The 23616-nt window shown below is 48.7% G+C and overlaps 1 protein-coding gene across 1 annotated transcript; it reads left to right on the plus strand.

Moving 5' to 3' along the window:
* Positions 1–10441: 10441 nt before the first annotated feature.
* Positions 10442–23358, plus strand: LOC144097210 (glyoxylate reductase/hydroxypyruvate reductase-like). Its single transcript, XM_077629965.1, has 9 exons — positions 10442–10691; positions 14860–14990; positions 15817–15889; positions 16185–16301; positions 18024–18115; positions 18522–18599; positions 20047–20206; positions 21724–21854; positions 22996–23358. The coding sequence occupies exons 1-9, from the start codon at positions 10612–10614 to the stop codon at positions 23118–23120; spliced, it is 987 nt and encodes a 328-aa protein (XP_077486091.1). The 5' UTR covers positions 10442–10611; the 3' UTR covers positions 23121–23358.
* Positions 23359–23616: the final 258 nt, after the last annotated feature.

Below are 23616 nucleotides of genomic sequence, written 5' to 3' on the forward strand. Positions count from 1 at the left end.
CAATGTATACAAAAAAGATTACAGAGAAAGAAAGACAAACGGAAAGGCAGGGAGGTTAACTAGGCAGCGCCAGGTATGCTACCCTACACGTAGGAAGGGGAAGGGAGGGAGAGATAAAAAAGGGAGAGAACAAAGGGAGATGAACACTTTTCCACATGCCCGTTGGCCATTACTTGCTGGGTACAGAGGGCACACACTGATAGTTCACAACCTTGCAGTCAGTCCTGAGTCCTTCAAGAATTTGAAAAGTGCCTTCAAAGCTGTCCTCTGCGATGAAGGCTTATTCCAAGGACCTAGAATCTTGGCTTCAGTAAGGGGCCGAGGATCTAAACGGCGGAGTGTTGCAGCCAAAAGTGCACGCTCACGCTGAAACCGAGGGCAGTTACAAGGAAGGTGTTCTATAGTTTCGTCGCACCCACAGATATCAAACGCAGGAGAGTCTGCCATTGCGATTAAGTGAGGGTAGGCATTTGTAAACGCCACTCCCAGCTACAGGCGACACAACAGCGTAGCATCGCAGCGGGAGAGGCCGGACGGAGGACTGATTTGAAGTAGGGGTCAAGGCGGTGCAGACGGCATGTGGAGCTGCCAGAAGAAGACCATGACGCTAAGATCCCTCTCAGGCCAAGCATTCGCAGATGTCTTGCTGCGTCGGCTCTTGTCAACGGCATCTGGACAATGTTGGCACTGCCGTGAGAAGCTCAATCTGCAGCGTCAGCTACGTCGTTTCTGACACTGCCAGAGTGTCCCTGTATCCACTGCAAGGCGATGTCATGACCCTCTTCCTGCGCCTGGGGTTGGAGATGTCTTTATTCAGCTACGAGTTGATCGTGATCGCCATGGCGTAAAGCAGAATTAAGACATTGTAGGGCTGCAAAAATGATGTAAATTACAGTGGTTATGGCGCTCGACTGCTGACTCGAAAGACGTGGGTTCGATCCCGGCCGTGGCAGTCGAATTTTGATCAAGGTGAAATTCTAGAAGGATGTGTAGTGTGCGATATCACTGTACGTTTAAAAACCCCAGGTGGTCGAATTTTCCAGAGCCCTTCACTACGGCTTCCCTCATAGCCTGAGTCGCTTAGGAACGTTAAACCTATATAAACCAACCATAAACCAAACCTGTGAAATTACGGAGGACACTTCAGGATACTTATGTGCTTTGAATGGTACAGCATTTTTTATATCAATTCTTTTTGCTTTTCATTTTTTTAGTTTTCACCTCCTTTCGCCAACAAGCAGCTCGGTTTTGTGGCGTATAGGATGTGTGCTCGCCTGCAGATCTGAAAGTCCTGGTTTCAATTCCCCGCACCTTTCAAAGAAGTTTTGATTTTCTTTGATACCGTGGTGTCGTTAGCTGGGATTTCTTGGGTCGCTGTTGTGACTCAACCCCCCCCCCCCCCTCAACTTCTGTGTTACCGAAAAAGCAGTTTTCAAATAAGGCAGTCCTAAAGGAAGTTCGGGCTTTTAATTTGTTTACATTTGTTTATGACTAGTGTTATAAATATGCGAATATAGTTTTCAGTTGCTTCTCCTGCACCCGGTCTCCAACCCACGTTTCTTACTCTATCGGCACATTGGCGTTGTTCTTGCGCCCGATGCCCGGTAAAACACGCTACTGGCACGAGTCGTCATAACTGGCGGCCACCGCGGTGAGATGGAAGACGAGCCTTAACGCCACTGCTGCCGGTCAGCGCTGACTCCGGGTTCCGTTCCCTATGAGCATTATAATGCTGTCGGATTACTAAACGTGCGTTTTACCATTGCCACGTAATGGTGAAAACTTTCTGGACAATTAATGAGCAGGCTGAAGTGGCACTGAAGCGAATTCTCTACTGAACTGACTTGCGCCCTAAAGTTCTGAACAACTGGCCGGCGGCGATAGCAGGAAATGTGCTCGGCAGTCCTCCACGAACAGAATGAGCGCTGCTCTGAACCGCGGTCAATTTAAAGCTGGAAGACAATATCCGAAATCAGGTGGGAATAAAATCTACGAACACCTCGTACAACCTAGAATCAGTTCCGCCTGGATGCGGTTATTTCAGGCAAATCCAGTGTAATCTCGCATCACAAAATGAAGCGACAAGGATGCGTACCGGCACATTTAGCATAAACAAACAAACAAACACTACAAAGCTTCCTGTCATGGTTACGAGGGAGTGGCTATCAATTCTTTTTTGCGTTCGATGGGTCATCAATAATGCGCGTGTTCTGCAGTTCTATCATACGCGTGCAAAGCTTTCTTTCTTATAGTAAAATCTGGTGCCTTGCATTCTACCTTTTAATTTACAGTGACGGCCATAAGACCGCAATTATTTAGTGCCATAATTCAAAATATTTATTAGAATCTAATTTACCTTACCGCAGCGTAACTTAATTGAGTTAAATTGCCACCCAATAGCCCAACCGTGACAGGGGCGATCGCCAAGCTGGCACGCAGCAGCAGAAAATTTGAGGGACTGAAATTTCCTTCTCCGCTTTTAGGTGCAAGAAATGCGAAAGGGAAGAGAGAGAGGGAGGTAGGCGACGGGTGGCCAAGTAGCCTGGAACGTTATGGCGAGAGCACAAGAATGCGTGACTGCAAGGTGGCTGCCACGGAAGGGACCCAGAGGGTAGCAACCGTTTAGAGAGGAGGTTATTACTATGGCGGAAGAATACGCAACCTGACGGTGGTTCCCCGCGAGAATGCATGGTTACATGGCAAAACCAAAGCAATAACATCTTCCGCTGATTCATGCACTAAGCTGGCAAGCATGGGTGTAGAAATTTTTTCTCGGCTTCAAAGCTCTGAAAGTATACCTTGCGTTATATGCGGGCGTGCACATTCTTGCAGCTTTTCACAGTACCTCCACTTCTTCACAGTAAACTTGGCGTACTCTGCGTATGGTGACATCTAATGATTACGCATTAAATATTGACTCAAGTCTCAATACGCCAAGCAATGGGCCGCTCATTTTCTGAGGGCGTCTGGAGCTACTGCTGAGCTTTAGCTGAGAAGTTACGTTAAAGAACCTGAAGGTCCAACGCGACTCACCTTTATACTTCCTTTCTTTTTTAATGGCTTCAGCAATAACAAGAGTGTGGTTGGGTGAACCTCATTTATTGGAAACCCGGTAGCCGCGGTTAGTGAGCCGGCGGAGCGGGCTGTTGACGTTGCTGGCCTGGTCAGTTCTGGTTGATGAGAGCGTTCTCTAATGCGCGAGGCAGATATTCTTCATCACCGCCGCTACAGATCCTCCCCCTTCCCCCCTAACGCGATGCGCGATGAAATAGAAAAGAACAGTATGTAAAAGTTTGTACAGGTTCTCAAGTCCAGGAAACAGCTTCGTGAAGGCCGGGTCAGAAGAAGAAAAGGGAATTTTAATGAAAGAAAGGCGGAGAGGTCGGCCGGTGGTAACAGGGCCCTGGCCTGCTACTCCACACAGGGGAAAGGGAAGAGGAGGAAAAGGAAAGTGTGAATGAAGGCTGATGATGGCATAATACAATGAGTTTCACGGGTGATGTCTATGCACACGCACACACACACACACACAACACTGGCTGGCGCTCACATCGCGGTTACTGGACACACATAAAACTCAAAACTGGTGTCTGCAACACAACACCGACACATGTCATTCACCATGTAGGTTGTGGACAGGCGGTCACAAACGAGTATCCAGGCCTGTTTCACACAAAAAGTTGAGCAGGGCTTTTGTCACACGCCACCATTCAGAACGTCTCGTCCTTGCGCCCAGAAGAGTTTCCTCAGAGAGAGGGCGAGAGTCCAGGTTTTTCACGGTCGCCTCCAATGTTGTTCTTTCAGAAGTATACTTGGGGCACGCGCAAAGAAGGTGTCCAATAGTCTCTGGTGTGTTGCACTGTGCGCAATTTGGGTTACTTTCGATGCCGATCTTGTGAAGATAGTGTTTGGTGTAGGCAACGCCAAGCCGTAGCCGGTGGAGTAAAGTCCCATGACGTCGCACCACCACAGATGGGAAATGCTATCGTGAGCCAGCGTCAAGCTTACACACGCGGTCCTGTTGATGACTCGGATCATGCCAGTGCGACTGCATTGCCGCCTGCATTAAATGCGCCAACAAGGCTCCAATGTCTGATCTTGAAAAGGCTATCTCAATGAAAGCACCATCACTATGTGCCATCCGAGCCTCGGCGTCAGCACGCTCGTTTCCCGCTATGCCGCAATGGCTCGGTATCCATTGAAACTTTATGATATGGCCGCGGTGGAAAGCCTCGGCTAACAAAAGCACAATCTGTTGAACCAGCTGCTCGCATGCTCTTGGTTTTAGATAAGTTTGTACGACCTGTAATGCCGATCTCGAGTCGCAGAATATAGTCCATTGCTGCGCTGGCTGGTGACCAATATAAAGGACGGCTTTTCGTATGGCTGCCAATTCGGTTGCCGTAGAGGACGTTTTGTGCATGAGCCTGAAACGGTGACATGAGGCATTTCCTGGCACTATCACCGCTGCAGCTGAAGAAGTGGTCGTAACGGATCCGTCCACGAAAACATGCTGGGTGTTAGTATACATAGATGTAATGTATGACAGCGCCAGCTGTTTCAGTCCGACTGTTGGGATGTGCGTTTTCTTTGTTATCCCTGGGATTGTTGTCCGTATAGATGGTTTTGGTACTGCCCAAAGTGGCACCTCCGCAATCTGGTGTGGCGCGTAGTTCGAAGGCAGCGCATTGCGCTGCATCCAAAGGGCTCTGGAAAAGGCTGCATCTGGACGCACCGCACTAATGTTAGTCAGGGGGTGATGACGATGCCTGGTCAGATGCCGCAAATGCACACGAAGTGGCTCCTGTTGAAAATAAATTCGTGCTGGGCAGGCGCGGGCCTCATAAAATGTGCCCCATGTAGAAGTTTTACATGGCAAACCCAAGCATACTCTTAAAGCACGAGCCTGCGCGCTTTCAAGCACACGCAGGCCTGATAGTCTGACCCCCGAGAGAACGGGTGCACTGTATCTGAGAAGGCCGACTACCAGCGCCTGGTACACGTGTAGTAAAGATCGCTCAGAGGGACCCCAACATTTTCCTGCCATACACCGCACAATGCTTGCAAAGCTGTCGAGCTTTTTCTTGAGCACAGAAATGTGCTCCGTCCAGGACAGGTCACGGTCTATCGTAACACCGGGTCAGAGCTGGGAAAGGCTGTCGGGCGGAAGAAAAGAGCTCTGCCGGTCGAGCCTGGCTGCCTCCCAAAGGGCGAGGGAAGCCAAAAGATGAGGCTTACGGAAGCACAAGGCGGGAAAAGTGATCGCGGAATGGGAGGCGAGCTAGGCGTTCTTCAGTCGGACAGCCTACGGGTTGGGCCAGCGGTTGTGGGGCAGTTTTGCTTGGCTCAGTTGGTGCGGATGAAGATATGGCGTGGGGAAGACATAGAAGTGGAGCCGATGCTTCAGCCGCGGGCAATGACGAAACAACGGCGGACGGCACTGAGCGTGACGTCTGCGGCGTGAGGCACGTGCTGCCTTGTTAGGTAGTAGTCGAAACGGGCGACGGGGTGTACCGGATGGCTGCAAAAGTGAGCTCACCGTGGCGTTGGACCGGTTGTTGGGGGCACAGGAAGCAAATCCGGGGAGTATTTGTAGGAATGGGAAGGATACGGTAGGGCCGAGTCCATAGAAGGTGTTGGATGGGGCACGCTGCAATGCATCGCAATCATGCCACCAACTGCTGAGGCTGTCTCGTCTGGCGCGGAGGCAGAGGCACTGGAAAAGGCGCCAGGTGCATGGATCTGCGGTGGCGCGTTAGGCGCGACAAGGCCCTGGGGAGGCGTCCATGCGTGCCGCGCGACAGGAAGGGCAGTTGAGCTCACTGTGGTGGGGCTTGAGGTAGCAGGCGAACTTTGGACTTGTGGTTGGGTGAACCACATTTATTGGAAGACCGGTAGCCGCGGTTAGTGAGCCGGCGGAGCGGGCTGTTGACGTTGCTGGCCTGGTCGGTTCTGGTTGATGAGAGCGTTCTCTGATGCGCGAGGCAGATCTTCATCAGCGCCGCTGGCGATGCCAGCGCCGCTACAAGAGCAATATTTAGCAGCTGTGCTGCTGAGACTATCTACCTAAACTTCGATGCCAGCAGCGCTTCGATCTCCGCTTCATGCACGGCTTGAAAATCTAGTAAGGGCGATGGTTGCATATATGCCTGAAGTTATCTCGATGTTGTACAGTGCCAAAAATGTTTACGAACACAGCACAAGAGGAGCAGGAGACTTTCACTCAAAACAGCACATCGGCCACGATTAAAACGACCGCTATCAATCGTCGACATATACTGCGCCTGATTAATGCAAAAGGTGTGCCGCTTCTGCGTATCAAAACATTTCAAAAAGGTGAGTGGATTTCCGTATGCGGCCTGGCCCAGTCTTCAACTTGTGTCCGTAGCACACAGTATAGAAGGTGTTTCACCTAAGACTTTACACTATTTTTGAAAATAAGCTTTTTGAGTTAAAATGCTCTTTTTCCGGCATAGCACTCTCAGCAGTGCAGTAGATCAGAATACAGCTAAGACGTGCTGTCGACCAGGTTTCTAAACTAATATTAACAGTCAACTTTTTTAAGTATTACCGTTATGCTCCTGAATTATTGAGAGGCGGGTAGCCCACCGTAATTAATATGCAGATCAGTTGATTATTTCAGAAACTCGGTTACCCTCGGCATTGTGTCCCGTACAGATTTTGGCTAGATCGCACCAGATTACATGCACTTTGGAGCACCTTGCAGGCGCAGCAACCTCTGCAATGCACGTAACTATAGTCTAAATGGCCAAAATTTCTGGGGTTACGGCCTAGAGAGTCACCGCCTATTCAAAATGATAAAAACTGATACGGATATTACTTACGGTGGTCTACACGTCCTTCAATAGTTAGGGACCTGACAGTAACAGTTAAAAAGTCAACTATTCCATACTATACATGTGGGGAGTTTGGGTTGTTAAGGAAGAAAGAAATGCTGCTTCAAGCCGCGTTGAGGATGACTCTCCGGTTCGTCTTCACGTTCCGCTCACGCCAGCAAGGTTGGTGGAAAGTGCAGTGCAAAATAGGATCATAGGCTGACATTTCAGCATGCAAAGATTGGATTTCAGCTGCCTGATCGACAAAATGTCGAGGCCGGCAAGCCTGCCTTGGTATATGCGGATAGGCCTGTTCGTAGTTAGATGGACACTAGACAACTCCATAAAGTTTTTCTTATCAGTAATGACCCCTTCTCTTGCTCATTCTGTCCATATTGATGTTTGTTAGACAACTAAAGGCGTATCTATTCATGTCAAATTTAAATTTAAATATTTTCTCGCCACTCCAGTCAAACTGGAATAGCGCCAATGCCGAAAATGACTCGGTGGTCACTGGCGTAAGTCAATGGCGGCGTAATCTCGTTTCAGAAATCCACGTTCAAAATGTGTCTGTTTGTCACGCACTTCACTTGCGAAAGCGACTGGTGACGGCGATACCTGTACACCTTTTTTACCTTCTATAGCTTATAAAAGCACCGCTATCAGTGACAGCATCCTGTTTGTCTTTAAAATGCAGTCATCTATCGATGCAGGCTGAGATCAGATTGTTTTCGGTAGTATCGTGCAAAGTCCAGCGGTGTGGCAGGACAGTGCAATATATAAGTAGATAGAGCGGTACTATTTGCACAATTCATTTCTTTAACTTCTTTCCGCGAAAAAAATAGAGTGAATAAATGAGGAATTGATGTCATTTTCTTGATAACAGTTTTTTTCTCGTGAGAGGAGAAGGGGGTGCTTTGTCGACTGAATTTGCTGCTTCAACGTACTTTCATTCATTTTCAAGATTCGAAAACTGTTTTTTTTTTAATGTATTGGCTTGAGCTCTTCGACTTTTCGGCCATTCCACGTGGCACGTGCTGCCATATCAAGGCGAGCAGAAGACAAGGAAAACGAGACAGCCGCGCTCCTGTGCCACGCGCACTTGTTCCCCTTGCTGGCCCCGCGCACCAACGGTCGGCCTGGCTGGGCTTTGCCGTTCGAGGCCGGTCCCCAGAGTCTGGCGCCGACGGGAGAAGGCGCAGTCAGCAGAGACGCTTTCCGTACCTCCCGAAGCTCAGTCCGGCGCCTGGTTTACCAGTGGCTTCGACGGCGACCGCCTGAATCATCGCACCAGGAGCCACCGCCAGCTGCCCGCGGAGGCTGACCTGAACGGATCATGGGGAGCGACCAGTCCGGGCGTTCTAAGAAGGCTCCAAAGCGAAAGACAACCCCGAAGAAGAGCGACCCCGGTGAGCCGAAGCCCAAACAAACCAGGAAGAAGGCAAAGGTGGCCGCAGGCACGATAGACTCCACTGCTGAGAAGCCAAGCACAAGCCGCCGGAAGGCAGCACCTCCTCCGCCGAAGGAACCGGTGGCGCCCAAGGGTGACTCAACCAAAGCTGGTGCTCGCTCATTAGGCGAGTCAGCATTGCAGTTGTCTGCCGACGCCAACAGCCACTCACCACGAAAGGCAGCTGATGTCCCTGGCAGCTCTGCAGGGCAGATGTCAGGCACCATTGACGAGGGTGCACGCATGCCTGGAACCCACCGCCGGCCGGAGACCAATTCCGGAACTACGAAGCGCCACCGGAGCAAGCGTCACCGGTCGCAGACCAGCGGGGGTGGTCGACGTCGCTCCCGTAGCCGTGGCCTTTCTGGGGCCGGGTCGTCTAGCCACAGCGCCTCAGGCAAGCGAGCCCCCAAGAAGCGTGGCCGTTCCCGCTCAAAGTCTTCAAAGCACAACGCTGGTCGGAAGCGCAGAGGGAGAAGCCATCACCGTTCATCGGGCGTGTCTTCGCACAGCGATGCTACGAAGAAGAGCCGGAAGAAAACCCGGCGCTCGAAGTCAGGCAGCCGGAGGAAGCGCGGGTCCACCAAGGACTAGCGGAAGATAAGCGCTATCGGGGCGTGTGATCGCAGCTGCAGAAGAGAAACCAATCTGGACAATTAAGCACAGGTTCCCTCGAATACCAAGCAAGTACCCCGAAGCAAGAGTGGACTGCTTGTGCTAAAAATCTGCTTGAAATGCCCCTAAATCAAAATCTCGGCCTAGACTCCTGCCAGAGTAGAACAGGAACCGCTACCTCAAGCATCCGGTGAGCAGATCTGCCGCGAGAACGGTGATGTTGCACTGTGGAAACCAGTTGGCGCGTGTAAATTGCAAGCCACAGGGGAACTTTGCTGCTGCTGGTGAAAAAAGTAAAATTTGAACGTGATTGCTGTTTATTGCTAAAAAATTAAAGGAACATGACCGGAAACTAGTTTCTTTCCTTATATATATAGTTTCTTTCCTTATATATATATATATATATATATATATATATATATATATATATATATATATGCGTGTTATTTGTTGGCATCAGAGTTTTGGAAACTGTTGGCCAAATGAGTGCGAAAACATCGCTTTCATTCGTATTTGCTTCTATTCTCTACATGTTCAGCTTAGGCATTTTCTGCTTTTGATTATGATAGTTACGCATAATTAATGCCGCCTATGTGATGCACTGCCCGTCGTGCCTTTATGGAAGATTTCACGGGATTTTGTAAGCGGGACCGCTTGGGGCGTTTATTGCGTCCAGAAATGAACTAACAAATCGCTGCACGATCAAAGATAAGAAAAATGAGATTTCTTAGTAACCGGTTTATAATGCAACGTCATTAAAGCCTAACACTTATTCACCAACGTGAGCTGCTCCTTACCGTCACGATCACTATGGACGTGTCCCGAACAGAGGTTGAAACTCTACGTGGGGTAGTCCTCTACAATATCCGAATCTTGAGCCCTAGCGACAGAGGCAGGGTGTGAGACTGCGAACTGCGCGGCACCCTGAGACCAAAATAGCGAGCTCACAGAAGTAAGGGGAACAAAAGCGCATTCTTTGTTGTATAGCACTGAATTGATGGTTATTTGGAACGTTTGTAGTTGGCAAAGCAATGCTAATTGCTAAAGGCGCAAAATTTTGAGCAAATTGGTTCTCGTAGTGGAAGTGTCCCATTAACTGCAGTACGTGTTCCTTGCATTATGGACGACCCGGCAGCAACAATTTACTACATTGCAATCAGGGAGCGCGAGAAAATTAAACTAAATTTAGGAAAGCAATACATCGAAGCGGGGTGTGCGATATAAAGCCTGAAATACGTGAGAAGTACACGAAATAGGTTTTTACAACCTGTGTACGCTCGATTTGTTTTGGCCGTCCACGCTTCCCTTAGCGCGAATCAAAAAACTAAAAGGTGGAAACTTAGTAAGATAGTTGGCGTTATGAAAGACCTTATGTCCAGGATCTTTGACCTCTGTATTTATTTTTAGCATAGTTGCAAAGATTGTTTTATAAATTTTATTAAAATTAGCGAAAGTATATCGGTTACGGACAGGGTAAGGGCACGCCAGCGACACAGGTGGCGGCTCTGACGCGGTAAGCAGCATCGTCAGTGCAAGCCCGTGCGGCCGAAAATGGTGCCCATTGCAGGCCACCGTCATTGAACGAAGCGGTAACAGATCTGAGCAACGACGGGCCTACGCCGCCGAACATAGCCAATGCCCCGCGTGTCTACTTGGAGCTGATACCCGCCGACGGCCTCGAAGACCCGGAGCTGCTGAAGCCTGGGATACATGGCTGCGTCTGGAACATTCAAGGTCTTCGTGAGCCGGACCGACATACCGCCCAGGGCCATACAGATGTTGGAGACGAAGTAAGCCGGAGCTGCGCGTCCACACTCACCTTATTAGAGAGCCAGCCACCGCGCAAAGCCTTGTCCTTAATAACGATAGGGATTGCAGCAGCGTCCCGATGGGCTTGGTTGGTAACAACTTTATTCAAAAGTCCTGCAGAGCTTTCGCCGACAGGGCATTAGGTCTCCCACGTGGGGACGTCGAGGTGTTGCCTCGCTGTAGCCTCGCGGGCCTGCTGCACGGCCCAGAGTTGGTCACTGAGACTGGGGCTGCGCAAGGCAGCGGCCCACGGTGGCGGGAGGGTTCCGGAGTTAGCACCGTCAGGATTTTTGCTACAGTCCCAGAGCATGTGGGGTACAGTTGCTATAGCAGTGTGGCAGACCTTGCATATATTCGTCGGGTATGTTCCGGGGTAGAGTCTGTGCTATTGTGCCGGGTTGGGGTACGTGAGCGTCTGCAGTTGTCTGGGGGCCATCGCGTGCGCCCTGTCCAGCTTGTCGTTGGGCGGAGGGAAGGTTCGGCGGGCCAGGCAGAGGGCCTTGTTAATTTCGTTGTATGTGGTCAAACAGTCTTTGGTACTGTCCCATGGACGATGGTCGCCGGCACGGTTCGCGAGCTCGCGCCTTGGTGTGCCGTCTCGTTTCGGTTGCGATATGTGTTCGATACTGCTCCCATGTGCGCCGATTGGTCTCTGCATTCTTTTGGTCTCCTGTGCGCGAGCAAAACTCAGAGACAAAAATCTTATGAAAGCAAACGAACGACCTCGATGCCACTTTTGTGTATCGCTTGCTAGCCGCCCCTGCACATTTATCAGGAGCATGAAAATGGATCAGTTAGCCTTCATAAGGCACCTTACTATTCATCACTGGACGAGGAGGCACTCCTTAAAGATGTTCGCCTGATAATGAGCCGGACAGTCTACATAGGCGGATTATAAAACATGAACTGATGCACACTCACAAAAGTCACGCGTGCACGCATGCACACAAGATTGCTCTCTAGGAATGGATAAGTGCAATGTGTCCGCGGGAACGCAAAGGCGCCTTCGGCGTACTCAGCACTGAAGGCCATTAGGCCCGTGAATGCAACAATTGGGATGACAGAGCGCAGTCGTCTGCGTCCTGTGTAAGGGGCGCAATGTGATTACAGATGAAATTTACATGTTATAAGCGTTCACGAACAGTGTACAGGCTGGGCAAATCAAAGTTTTTGATTAGATTGTAGTTCTTATCGTTGATCACATAATATATGTATTTAACACACGTAAATAAGGCTGTAGTTTCTGGCCTGAGAGCCGAAAGGATTTATTGAATATGATGGTAATATACTTTAAAGATCTTAAAGGCGCAAGGACATCTGCGGCCAATGAGCGCCAAACACATATTTAGTGGTCATATTAGGTTGATGACATATGCAGTTAAGTGGATTCAGTGAATAAGAAAATCCTTGCACATCGTATCTACCATACTGGGTGCGAACGGGGCGAGAGAAAAAAACGCATTGTTTCAAAGTCAATGGTGCCGTTCGGGGACACTCAATTGAAAAGAATTGATGTTTGAAAACTTGCGTATTTAGTCCAGATTAAAAAAATCGTAAATTGTGGAAGAGAAGCAGTCCTATGTTCGAGACATCGGTGCAAGATTAAGAACGATGCCTTGTGCGCATAAAAAATCATCTGCTTGCGTTCTTCCGCGTCCTATGTTTGTTTTTATCCCCGATTAATGGCTTATCATGAACCAACTAACCCAAGCAAGAGTTTCACTTGTGAAAATTTATTCTACATTGGGTCCTTTAATTCATCGAAGTTTCCGTACCGATCCCGCCATTTTGTGTAGTAACCTGATCGCCTTCTCAACCTGCCAGTCTCGAGTGGTGTCGCAATGCTTGAAAAGAAAACTGGTACCACTGCATGTACAGTCTATATTCGGCGTTTTGGAGCCATTTTCAGGATACGTCAGGCGCGAATGCATAATACTGAACCCCGACGGCGCTATCCCTGTCATTTGTGTTCTACTGTTGTCCTCGTTCGTCGCGCCGTTTTCATTACATCTCCAAACGTTTATGCAACACGACTCACCTTTCGAAAACCTTTAACACTCGAAAGCGGAACACCTTTACATGGCCATTCGTGCATTAATAACTTACATATAAGCTGCTTTTGCTTACAAGAAAGAAAAAATAAACTATACGTGAATTTTTGGAGCGCGGGAGTGCCAAATAAAAAAAAAGCAGTACTGCTTCTAGGGGAAATAACACTCGCCGAGAAGAATAGAAAACTGATTCTGAGCTAAAAACCGAACAGCATCCGCAGAATTTCAAAAATATACAAACTGGAAAGTGCAACACCTAGTTATATGAATATAAACAAAAGGCAGTAGTGGCGTCTACCAATGTCTTTTTTTTTAAGCTGCCGGGGTGGCTCAGCGGTTATGGCGCTCGGCTGCTGGCGCGAATGACGCGGGTTCGATCCCGGCCGCTGCGGTCGAATTTCTATGGAGGCGAAATTCTAGAGGCCCATGTTCTGTGCGATGTCACTGCACGTAAAAGATCCCCAGGTGGTCGAAATTTCCGGAGCCCTCCACTACTGCGTCCCTCATAGTCTGAGTCGCTTTGGGACGTTAAACCCCCATAAACCATAAAACCAATGTTTTTTTCTGTTTATTACACCTAAATGGACCTCTGTCTGTTCCTCGCCTCTCTAATTCTCTCTGGCTATTTTTTTCTTTTTTCTATGAATGTAAATAATATACAGCATATACTACATTTAAGGTAAAGGCAGATGTCTTTTCTAGCGAACGCTTGCGCGCTGAATATGCCCATAACGAGCATGGAATTGTTTTTGTGAAAATTCACCGTATGACATGCTCATGTGAAGAACAACACTGATAATTCTGGAATCGTGCTTAGTTTTAAAATAAGCATGCTCGTTCACCTGCCACTAATCAGACGATTTCAAGTGAGAATTGAAGTGCGAGGTTATATACCGGCATCCACTTCTAAGTTTATTGTATCGAAAATAAACTTTCGCCTTCTAGATTGACCCGCCGCGGTGGCTTTGTGGTTAGGGCGCTCGTTTACTGATCCGGAGTTCCCGGGTTCGAACCCGACCGCGGCGGCTGCGTTTTTATGGAGGCAAAACGCTAAGGCGCCCGTGTGCTGTCCGATGTCAGTGCACGTTAAAGATCCCCAGGTGGTCGAAAACCCTACGGCACATCTTTCTTGTTTCACTCCCTCGTTTTTCCCATTCCCTTACGGCGCGGTTCAGGTGTCCGCCGATATGTGAGGCAGATACTGCGCTATTTCTTTTCCCCCAAAACCAATTATTATTATTATTATTATTATTATTATTATTATTATTATTATTATTATTATTATTATTATTATTATTATTATTATTATTATTATTATTATTATTATAGATTGATGCGACATGTGGCCAAACTTTTTAGCCAACAGCATTTGCGCAACTGTTGCCGCAAATGCTGCACGAATTCTGTTTTAATATTATAACAAAAACATTCATTCACTACGAGCTCAAATTATACGCGAATAGGTTAACCGAAATTCTTTTCTTTCTTTTCACTGAGTGATCCTCAGTTACGGCTCGGATCGGGAATTCATACACTCCAGGACGAGTTAAACCGAACGTAAAGATTTCCCGGAACGTCTCAACGCCCACCCTGTAACTGCGTGGCTAGCTCTTGTAAAACAAATAAGCATCGAACTCTCCCTTAAAGATTTTCTTGCCCTATACTAAGGTTCGAGATAAGTTAAACCTGTAGCTCAAACGATCTTCATCATATCCCTTTCACCATGGACCATGAAGTTGGAGAAGTGGCAATAAGCGCATTTAAACACGTCTGACCGTGTACAGCATATTTAGTCGCATGATGAGTTCGGCAGGACCATCTGGACTGGGATCGGTGCACGTTTTCATGAACCCCGACCAAGCGCGTGAGAAAGACGGGAACACAGTGGCACGAAGCTTAGGTTCTGGCCGAGTAAGCACGCAGTACAGCGGGTCATCTGTACATATAGAAGCACGCATCTGCAAAGAACTGACCAGACGGGACGCGTTAGCAATCGTACGAATTCGACAACAGGGGCTGTCGGCGCGACGCTGTCAAGTTCATGCTGCCTGTACATACGGCACGTTCGCGAAGCATTCCCTCTCTCTCTTGACCCCAGGTGCGTCGTGACCAGCGTGCCCTGCACACCGCTCAACTGGCTGGAGATGTGGCCCAAGTATGTGCACGGAATGGACGCGCTCTTCATCCAACACTATGAGCAGATCAATGCGAAGACGCTCGACATGGTCGGTAAGGAAGCGGGGATGGCAGGCAGCCTAAGTGATTGCGACAAATAGTGCATGATATATGAATGCGAAAAGACAAGGACCACGGGATGACCATAACACGCGCTCGTCCCTCTTCTTGCTCGTCCTTTGTCATTTAGTGCGGTTTCTACGAGCACAGAGGCTGCTGTGTTGTCGTCTGCAGCATCTGCGTTTTCTTTCTTGTAGCGGCCCTTGCCTTTTGGAATGGAAGTGGTTGCGCGTATTACTGTGCCGCTTTACACGCTTAGCCTGAAAAACGGGGCATGCTCACGCAATCTCGCCAATGAGTGGCGACGCTGTTACCGTCCATTAACTCATCAACTGATTGTAGTTTTTATTGGCGCAAGGACACCTAAGGCCGAAGACCGCCAGAAAGCAAGATTGTATGGTTTCAAGATCCGTCCATCGTTTAAGTGTGCTAACATATATCTTTAAAAAATGCCGCGCCCGATCGCTATGTATTTGCGTTTGTATTTATTTGCATATAATTGTATGCACGAAAACGAACGCTCACGGCCCGGTTACCACAATGTAACGCAAGCTCCGGCGACAGCTGTTAGTGGATGCGTGTACACTGCGGACACTCAAGCGATTTTACTCTAGCGCGTCACGCCAGCACATCGAAAGATGGGGTGAACACCAATACCCTCACTTCGCTTGAACGCGCGATATGACGTACACACGCGGCTGTTTGCTCCTTCCCGTCGCACACAGCGCTCGCTTCAGCGCTGCCTAGCCAATCAATGGCTTGAATGGCTTGTCCCGAATTGATGCGCATGGTTTCTTCAAGTGACCGTGTTGCGACGCAGGTCCCCGCCTGCAAGTGGTGTCCACCATGTCGGTTCACTACGGCAACATCGACTTGGACGAGTGCCGCAAACGGTAAGCCCCCCACGTCCTCGCGCACCTCACGGAGCGTCAATCTGAGCTCAACGTCTTCGTCTGCATTTTCGAGGACACGTGCTTGTGGTCTCGGCAAACAAAACCTCGTAAAGTTTCGAAATGAACATGTTCAGTGCCTGCCGCAGAAATGTTTGTCAATGGCGAGTGGAAGTTTCTCGAGCGATCTCGCGACAGCGCTCATACTTCATTACAAGTGCGGAACTGTCTACTGCATAGTGCATGTCCGCACAGTGTCCACGCTAGCATGACGTATGGCGCCCTGTCTGCTTTACAGCGGCATCCATGTCGGGAACACACAGCACGTGCAGAACGACGCCGTGGCCGAAGTCGCTCTGGCGCTCACACTGATGGCGTCCAGAAGAATCGCCGAGGGCATCGACGCAATAAGGGCGTAGGTCAAAGGTTAATTCCTCTCCGAATCGAAGGTCACCGAGAAGGTCAGAAGGGGTGTGGCGGCATAGCGGTGGCGGCTACGTAGAGCCATGCAGAGGCAGAATTGTCAGCTACGCGGCATACGGTTACAACACGCCGCAGCGCGTAGCGACTGCGTTCACAAAGTGAGCGGCCGGGCTTATGTAAGCAGTATTAAGTAACACCACCATCAAAAGGCAGCTGATGTCACATTGAAGATCGAGGTCGCAGTTGGATAAAGAGCAACCCGATAGTACTTCGTACCGTTAGCTTTATAGTATTCGCTAACGCACTCCGACAGACCCCATTATGTGTGCATTTTCTGTCAATCACAAGAAGTATTAGCTCTGTTTTTTTATTTGACGAACTTTTTAAAGATAATATTATTGAGTATTTCCAATATTAGAATTTGGGATCAACGAGAAGCGATGCGCAGCTGAGTGCTGAAGCAAGAAGTCGGTGCTTTCCAGAGTCAGTGCCTCCCCCCATGGGACAGAAAATCGTCTTCGAATCCACGGGTTCCATCGTCATCACGACAGAGGAAGCTGCCACCGAGCGCATGCAATATCACTGCTCTGGAAAGCACCGCCTTGCGGCGCAGCGTGCATCGAAAGCCGCGCTCTCTGGCTCGCGTTTCATTTGGCGCTGATAGTATTCGCATGCTCACGTCCACTCACGCTCAGATCCACTTCCACTCACAAGGGATCACTCACACTTATGGTGCTTCGCGTGTATGAGTGAGCAGAAATGGGCGCGCTCACGGGTGAGCCTGCTGGCCTGTTTGCATTACATAAACTAAACTGTAAGTATTCTAAGTTACGCCGACCGCATGTGATCCCCCACAAACACAACAGCACACTGGACGTGTTGGCACTGGGCTTGCGACAAATCATTTGAGCAATGATCAGTCGGTGCGCGCAAAGCATGGGGCCGTAGAAGTGCATGCGCCCAGAAATGTTAGCGGACGTTGTTACACTGTAGTGAATTGTAAATTGTGAGGGCTAATACCCCGAAGCGATATGTGGGCTATGAGGGACGCCGTAATGGGGGCTCCGGATCAATTTAGACCACTTGGGGTTCTTCAACGTGCGCTGACATCGCACAGAACACGGGCGCCTTTTATATTTCGCCTCCGTCGAAATACGGCCGCCGCGGACGGGATCAAACCCGCGACCTTGGGATCAGCAGCTGAACGCGAAAGCCACTGAGACACCGTGGCAGTTCATTGGCACAAACAATAAGAACGATGTTCATGCACCCAATTCAATCTTTTGTGCGGAGTTATTACAGTTTTAATAAAGAGTAAAATACTGTCACATCTACACTGAACTGCAACTCATATTAATGTTGAGAAATGGAGGACGGAGGACAAAATTCTGCTACTAGGAAGACATTGTTGAAGTATTTGAGCACAGAGCAGAAACTGCAATTCAACTGAGCGTTTGCAAATTACTTCCGCACTTAATTCTGATGCGATTGCCAAGAATGCTCGGGTATCAGCAATCATTCTAAAAAAAGGCTTCCACGCTCACAAACTTTGCTGTCACACGCCTAACACCCAAGCAATAACGCTTTTTCTGCGCTTATTGATAGGCACGTAGCCAGAATTTTTTTTATCGCGATGGGCCCGCGGCAATTTTTTGTAGCCCCCCTATGTATACGTGCCTGGCTATTGCTAGAAGTGGTTTCCCTATCGTTACAGGGGTAACTGGACACCTGCCACCGATCTCTCCTGGCTGGTTGGTCCTGAGCTTGTGGGCAAGGTTGCCGGAATCATTGGTTTGGGCGGTATCGGTACGTAAGCCGAGCAGTGGCCTTGCAGCCCCTACACGCACAACGCTCGCAAGCTCAGCAGCTTCTACATTACAGACGCGTTGACGTAGCTACTCGTACAGATGGACACGAAAATAGAAGGGAAGATGAAACTGTGACAACGCCAGGTACTCAGCCGCATCATCTCAGGGAGGTGAATGAGACGATGGATCCTTACAGGATTCAGTCGTTTGCGTAACGCAAAGCGCGCTGAAATATTTCGCGAGGAACACTAAACTTCGCACCAGTCATTTCAATGACCGGAAATTACCAATTTACCACAGAACAAACGCAATACCCTGTGTCTGTGCAGCCGTACGTGGTAGAAAACTTGATGAAACGTGATAGGAATTACTACGACTTTTTTAAATTGCCACAAATGTTCCAGGAATGGAAATTATCAACCGGCTCAGGGCATTCAAAGTGCGAAGCTTCCTGTACCACAACAGGCGCCCCAGACTAGACCGTGAGTATCTCATTTTGTCCTTGCAAAAAAAAAAAAAGACACCTTCTTATGTACTGCTTCATGAAGTTCGAGTTATCACCAGTCTACTCGCTGACTCGTGCGAGTTTTAACAGCTTTATGTGAACACCAAGAGCCAAACGCTAACCACATATCAGGACTTAGCATCAGAACCACACATTTTCTTGAATGAAGAAAAAATGAACTATTTCTGTATTATTCAAAAGAATACAAACCTATTTGATCGCTGCCATAGCGAAGTTTAGCTGTTTTAACGCAGATGCCGAAACTGGGTGCAAAGTTTTCTATGCGCGGTTCGGGATTGTTTGGCGTGAGTGTTCCTAGGTGACGATTATTAAGGCGTCATTGTCTCGTTTATTACCATGCCTGGCCAGCTGCCATGGGCCTGCCGGTCAAGTATCTTGCGCAAAACTAGCTTTTTTAATCCTGCCGCAGATTTTCATACCGCGGAGAAGAATAGCTACACTTATAAAGACCGAAATATGCTCAAACTGCAGGACGCGGCTCTTTTCTTCTGAATTCAATCGAAGTTCGCCGCAAAAAGCAACAAGCACAAATTTCATGCAGCCTGATCGATGCTACAAACTACGGGCATCAGTTTATATGTGTGTCTCTGTCTGCGTGTCTGCGTACGCCTGCATGCGGTCTTGTCTGTGGGGTGCTCTGCTCTTTCTATTGACGCATCTTAATTGCTTCATGTGGGGGCACAGCTAAGCTCATTGAGCTTCCTTTTACCCACTTCCGCCTTTCGCGCACACACGCACAGGCACACGCAGTCTGCTGACAAGGACCATGGACATAAGAGGCATTCAAGATGAACTTTTTGCTGGGCTAGTTGGTGCATGTTACTATGAAAAGAAGCGCCAACAGAGACAAGACGTTTGTCTTGTCCGTGTCACTTCTTACGTCTTGTTTCTGTTGGCGCTTCTTTTCATAGTAACATAAGAGGCCTTCCGGGCATTGTCCAGCGTCGATATTAATCGAAAGCAATGATCGTTGATGAAGAAACTCGCACATATGTGCCCTCAACAGCCACTGGGCGGCAAGAGGTTCTAGCTTCGTTTCACCAAAACATCTTTTTCTAAACCATTCTGCGGAGTGCATGAGAAGAGAGGGCAAGGCGCACTCTGTCCAAATTACTGAGCATGATGCCTCGAAAGCATTACGGCAATTAAAATTCGCTCGCTTCGGTTTGGCACGTATGAAGAGGTGAGATGACCCAGCGCGAATATTTCACCATTTAATAAAAGGGAAGGAGTAGACGCGTTTGTTTTTTTCTCGATAGCACTCGTAGTGACCGCTCTGCAGCGGTAAATGCCGTGCTTGTTTCCGAGTCTGTCCACGGTCTGCGTAGCATGGAGTGTTCGGCATGCTTATATCCAAACCCATGTATAATCTGCCCTGTCGTTCCTTCCTGGCGGCTGTGCAGCTATGACGCACGACATCCAGTACACCACCCTGAAGCATCTGCTGTGCAACAGCGACATAGTGATCGTGTGCTGCCCGCTCAACAAGGACTCGCAGCAAATGTTCAACGAGAAGACGTTCCACCTCATGAAGCACACGGCCATCTTCATCAGCATTAGCAGGTGAGCGGAGAGCCGTCACCTAGATGCTCATGACCCTGGAACAGAAACTGTCCTTTGTCACTGCGACCGGCTCAATATCGAAGCACATAACTGTCAGAGATTACGAAAAAATGATGGTACAGGTGCGGCGCGCTTCAGGTACAAGCTTCACTTCGTCAACGTTCTTGGTCAGCACACTGGCAGAACGAAAGATCTTTACATATTTATAGGGTATACTAAAATAGCTAGGGGTTGGACTTTTCAGTTTTAACCCGAAAAACGCCGATAAAACTACGCCCAATTCATTTTTTTAAATTCGGTTTTAACCGAAAAAGGTAAGTTTTTCTGGGATGCATTCCCCAGCTAGCTAGCTATTCAGTACCAGTTAAACTAGGCCACAGGAGAAAATTATAAAAGAGCTGTAACCTTGAACGCGGTGAGAGAGCGGCATCTTTGGAATCTGGTGCCGTGGTTCGGTCGTTGTGAGTTCTGAGGCATTGTTCCTTGAACTCAGACACGCCGTTGCAGATCGGGAGGCTCTTGGTTCTTAGTGCTGTCGGCTAGCGTATACTCCGTCTACTCAAACTTATCACCGGCCTAGAGCCGTCACTTGGTTAAGCAGGGCTTAACCCACGACCCAGGACCTTCGGATCAGCAGCCGAACACCAAAGCCACTGAGCTACCACAGACCCGACGTAAAATGCACATCAATGCTAGTGTCAAAAAACAAGCTGTAAATAAACAAAAATTGGAGGGGACACTTAAGCTCCGCCTTAAAGACATGATGCGATAGCGTAGCTTTCCATTCTGAGTAGTTTGAAACCTTTGAACGCATTTTTAATTTTTCAATTGTTTAAATTATTAATTAATCAATTACTCTAAATTTTCTTAATTGCCACCATCAAGCATTGACATTTCATTATGAGAATTTTGACACCTTTAACCTCCTTTTTTCTTATTTTTAGTTTCTTTAATTAATCAATTACAATGGTTTCATTAACTCGTCATCGTCTGTCACGCACCAATCATTCATCGCTCATTCGAACCACAAATTACCATGACACAATTTTTTTCTTTACGCAGGCCCCGATTATTTCCGACACGCCGTGCCGGCTACTACTACGCAGATGGCTTTTCGACCGAACGAGCTGTATACGCTATCGCGTAATAAATCTGCAAAAAAAGCGAGTCCAATACTGCATCCGTGGTAGGCATGCACTCAGACTAGTCAACTCGTGCGGCGTGCTATCTGAAAGCGCGAAACTGGACATTCCGAGTTATATGATTGGAGGTCAGAAAGGGCGGGATACTCCCTTTAAAGATCGTGTTTGTATGTCAGCACGTGATCGCAGTAACGCGCTGACTGCGGTGCGTTGCCAGCTGTGCGGTAATGGTGATGACGTGATGGTTCGTCCCTTTTGTGATGGGCGATCACCTGCTTGGTGGTTTTAGGCCAGCGCTCCCATAAAGGCGTAAGGAGCACACGCATAAACTCCTAAGTGCAAACTGAAAGTTGGTGCTGAAAATCTCGTGCGCAGGCGGGAAGTCGTGAACGAGGAGGCCCTCTGCCAAGCGCTCCAGACCGGTGGCATCGCCTTTGCGGCCCTGGACGCGGCTGGAGACACCCCCATGGCGGTGGACAGCCCGCTTCTCAAGCTCAGCAACTGCAGTGAGTGTGCGAATGTGTGCTTCGCGCAGACTGCGCTCCTTATATACTTGCACTCTGCGAACAGCTCGTGGTGCCGCTGTTTCTGGTGTTGACGACGATCACGTGTCTTCAGTACTTGTTGAGCGCCATTACCGCCGAAGTGCAAGCACACGCAAGCCACGATTCGACAATGACACAGCCTCCTCAAAGCTCACGTGCCGACAGAGACCTAGCTGCGCTTGCGGGACTCTGTCGATCGCTAACATGCGTAGGCGGCGGACTGGAAGTAGACTATACAGGGTGTTTCACCTAAGACTTGCCACAATTTTAAAAACGGACTTCTTGAGTTAAAAGCGCGCTTTTTTCGGCATAGTATTGCCAGCGGTGTATTACATCAGAATACAGCCAAGATATGTGAACAAGCAAGGTGGTTAAATAATACTGAATAGTTAAATTCTCAACTATTACCGTTAGCCTCCTTAATTATTTAGAGGCGTGTAGCCCACCGTAACTAACATCCATATCATTTTTTTTTAATTTCGAGAACGCGGTTAACCTCGGCGCTGTGGCCCAACAAATCTTGGCTATTTCGACAAGTTCCGTGCACTGGAGGGCTTGCTTTGCCTGCAAGCTTCTCGAAAGCTCGCGTATTTTGGAGCGATGTAGCCAAAATTTGTTGGGCCACAGCACCTAGGGCAACCGCGTTTTCGAAATTCTAAAATCTTATATGAATATTACTTACGGTGGGCTACAGGCCTCCCAGTAATCAAGGAGCCTTACAGTAATAGTTAAAAAGCTCACTATTCAATCATTAGTTAACCATCCTGCTAGTTAGGACATTTTAGCTGTATTCTGGTATACTACACCGCTGACAATGCTATGCCAAAAGCAGCGCTCTTCAAACTGTAAAAGCCTATTTTTTAAAATTGTGTAAAGCCTTAGGTGAAACACCCTGTTATAGTTTGTCTTCCTAGCTCTAGGGTGCCTCGATGGGCCAGTGGTGGCTCGGGCATTGAGCCACCGTATGCTTATTGGCTCAGTGCTGCTGCGCCTTCTGTTAAAAACAATGCATGACTGGCCGCCATGCTCATATTTTACGCTGAATACAGAGGTAGGAACTCTTTCTGAAAGGGCCTTAAATATTCGCCTTTTCACTTTCCAGTTGTCACTCCAAACATGGCTGCGGACGGCCGGGACACCAAAGTCAAGACGGCAACGATGTGCGCTGAGAACATCCTGGCAGCGCTCGAGAACAAGTACCACGCCGCCGCCAACCTGCTCTTTTGACGGCTGGAGAACCGTGACTCCTTGCCGGCGGATGTCCCAATGAAGTTGGGCGCTGCAGCTTTTTTATAACCATGTCAACAAAGCCGATGTGAAAAAATTCTCGGTTCCTGGCTGTATCCTGCGAAGGAACAATGGCGACAGCCGACAGGGTCTGCTGCACACAAATTATACGCAGCCAGCACACATCCTCCAACACTATTCCAAATTTATTACCGCAGCGCGTTACACGCATTGCTGAAGCGTTGCGCTGTCTAGATGCTTCCCGCTGTTGCTGACTGGATGGCGCGTTGCGCTGTCATCCTGTCGGCCGCTGCAGCTCACCTCACGTCAATTCGCTGCGCGCGTCGATTTGCTGTTTTCTGCTGCTCCAAAGAAAAAAGAATGTGGTCACTGACCATGCCATGAAATTCAAAGACGTTTCGGAACCTTGATCACTGCCGGGTTCGAAGCTGTTCTGTTTGCCGGTTCGACGACAGACGGCTAGTTTCAGCCCAGT

Source organism: Amblyomma americanum, chromosome 1 (genome assembly GCF_052857255.1).
Source record: "Amblyomma americanum isolate KBUSLIRL-KWMA chromosome 1, ASM5285725v1, whole genome shotgun sequence".
NCBI lineage: Eukaryota > Metazoa > Arthropoda > Arachnida > Ixodida > Ixodidae > Amblyomma > Amblyomma americanum.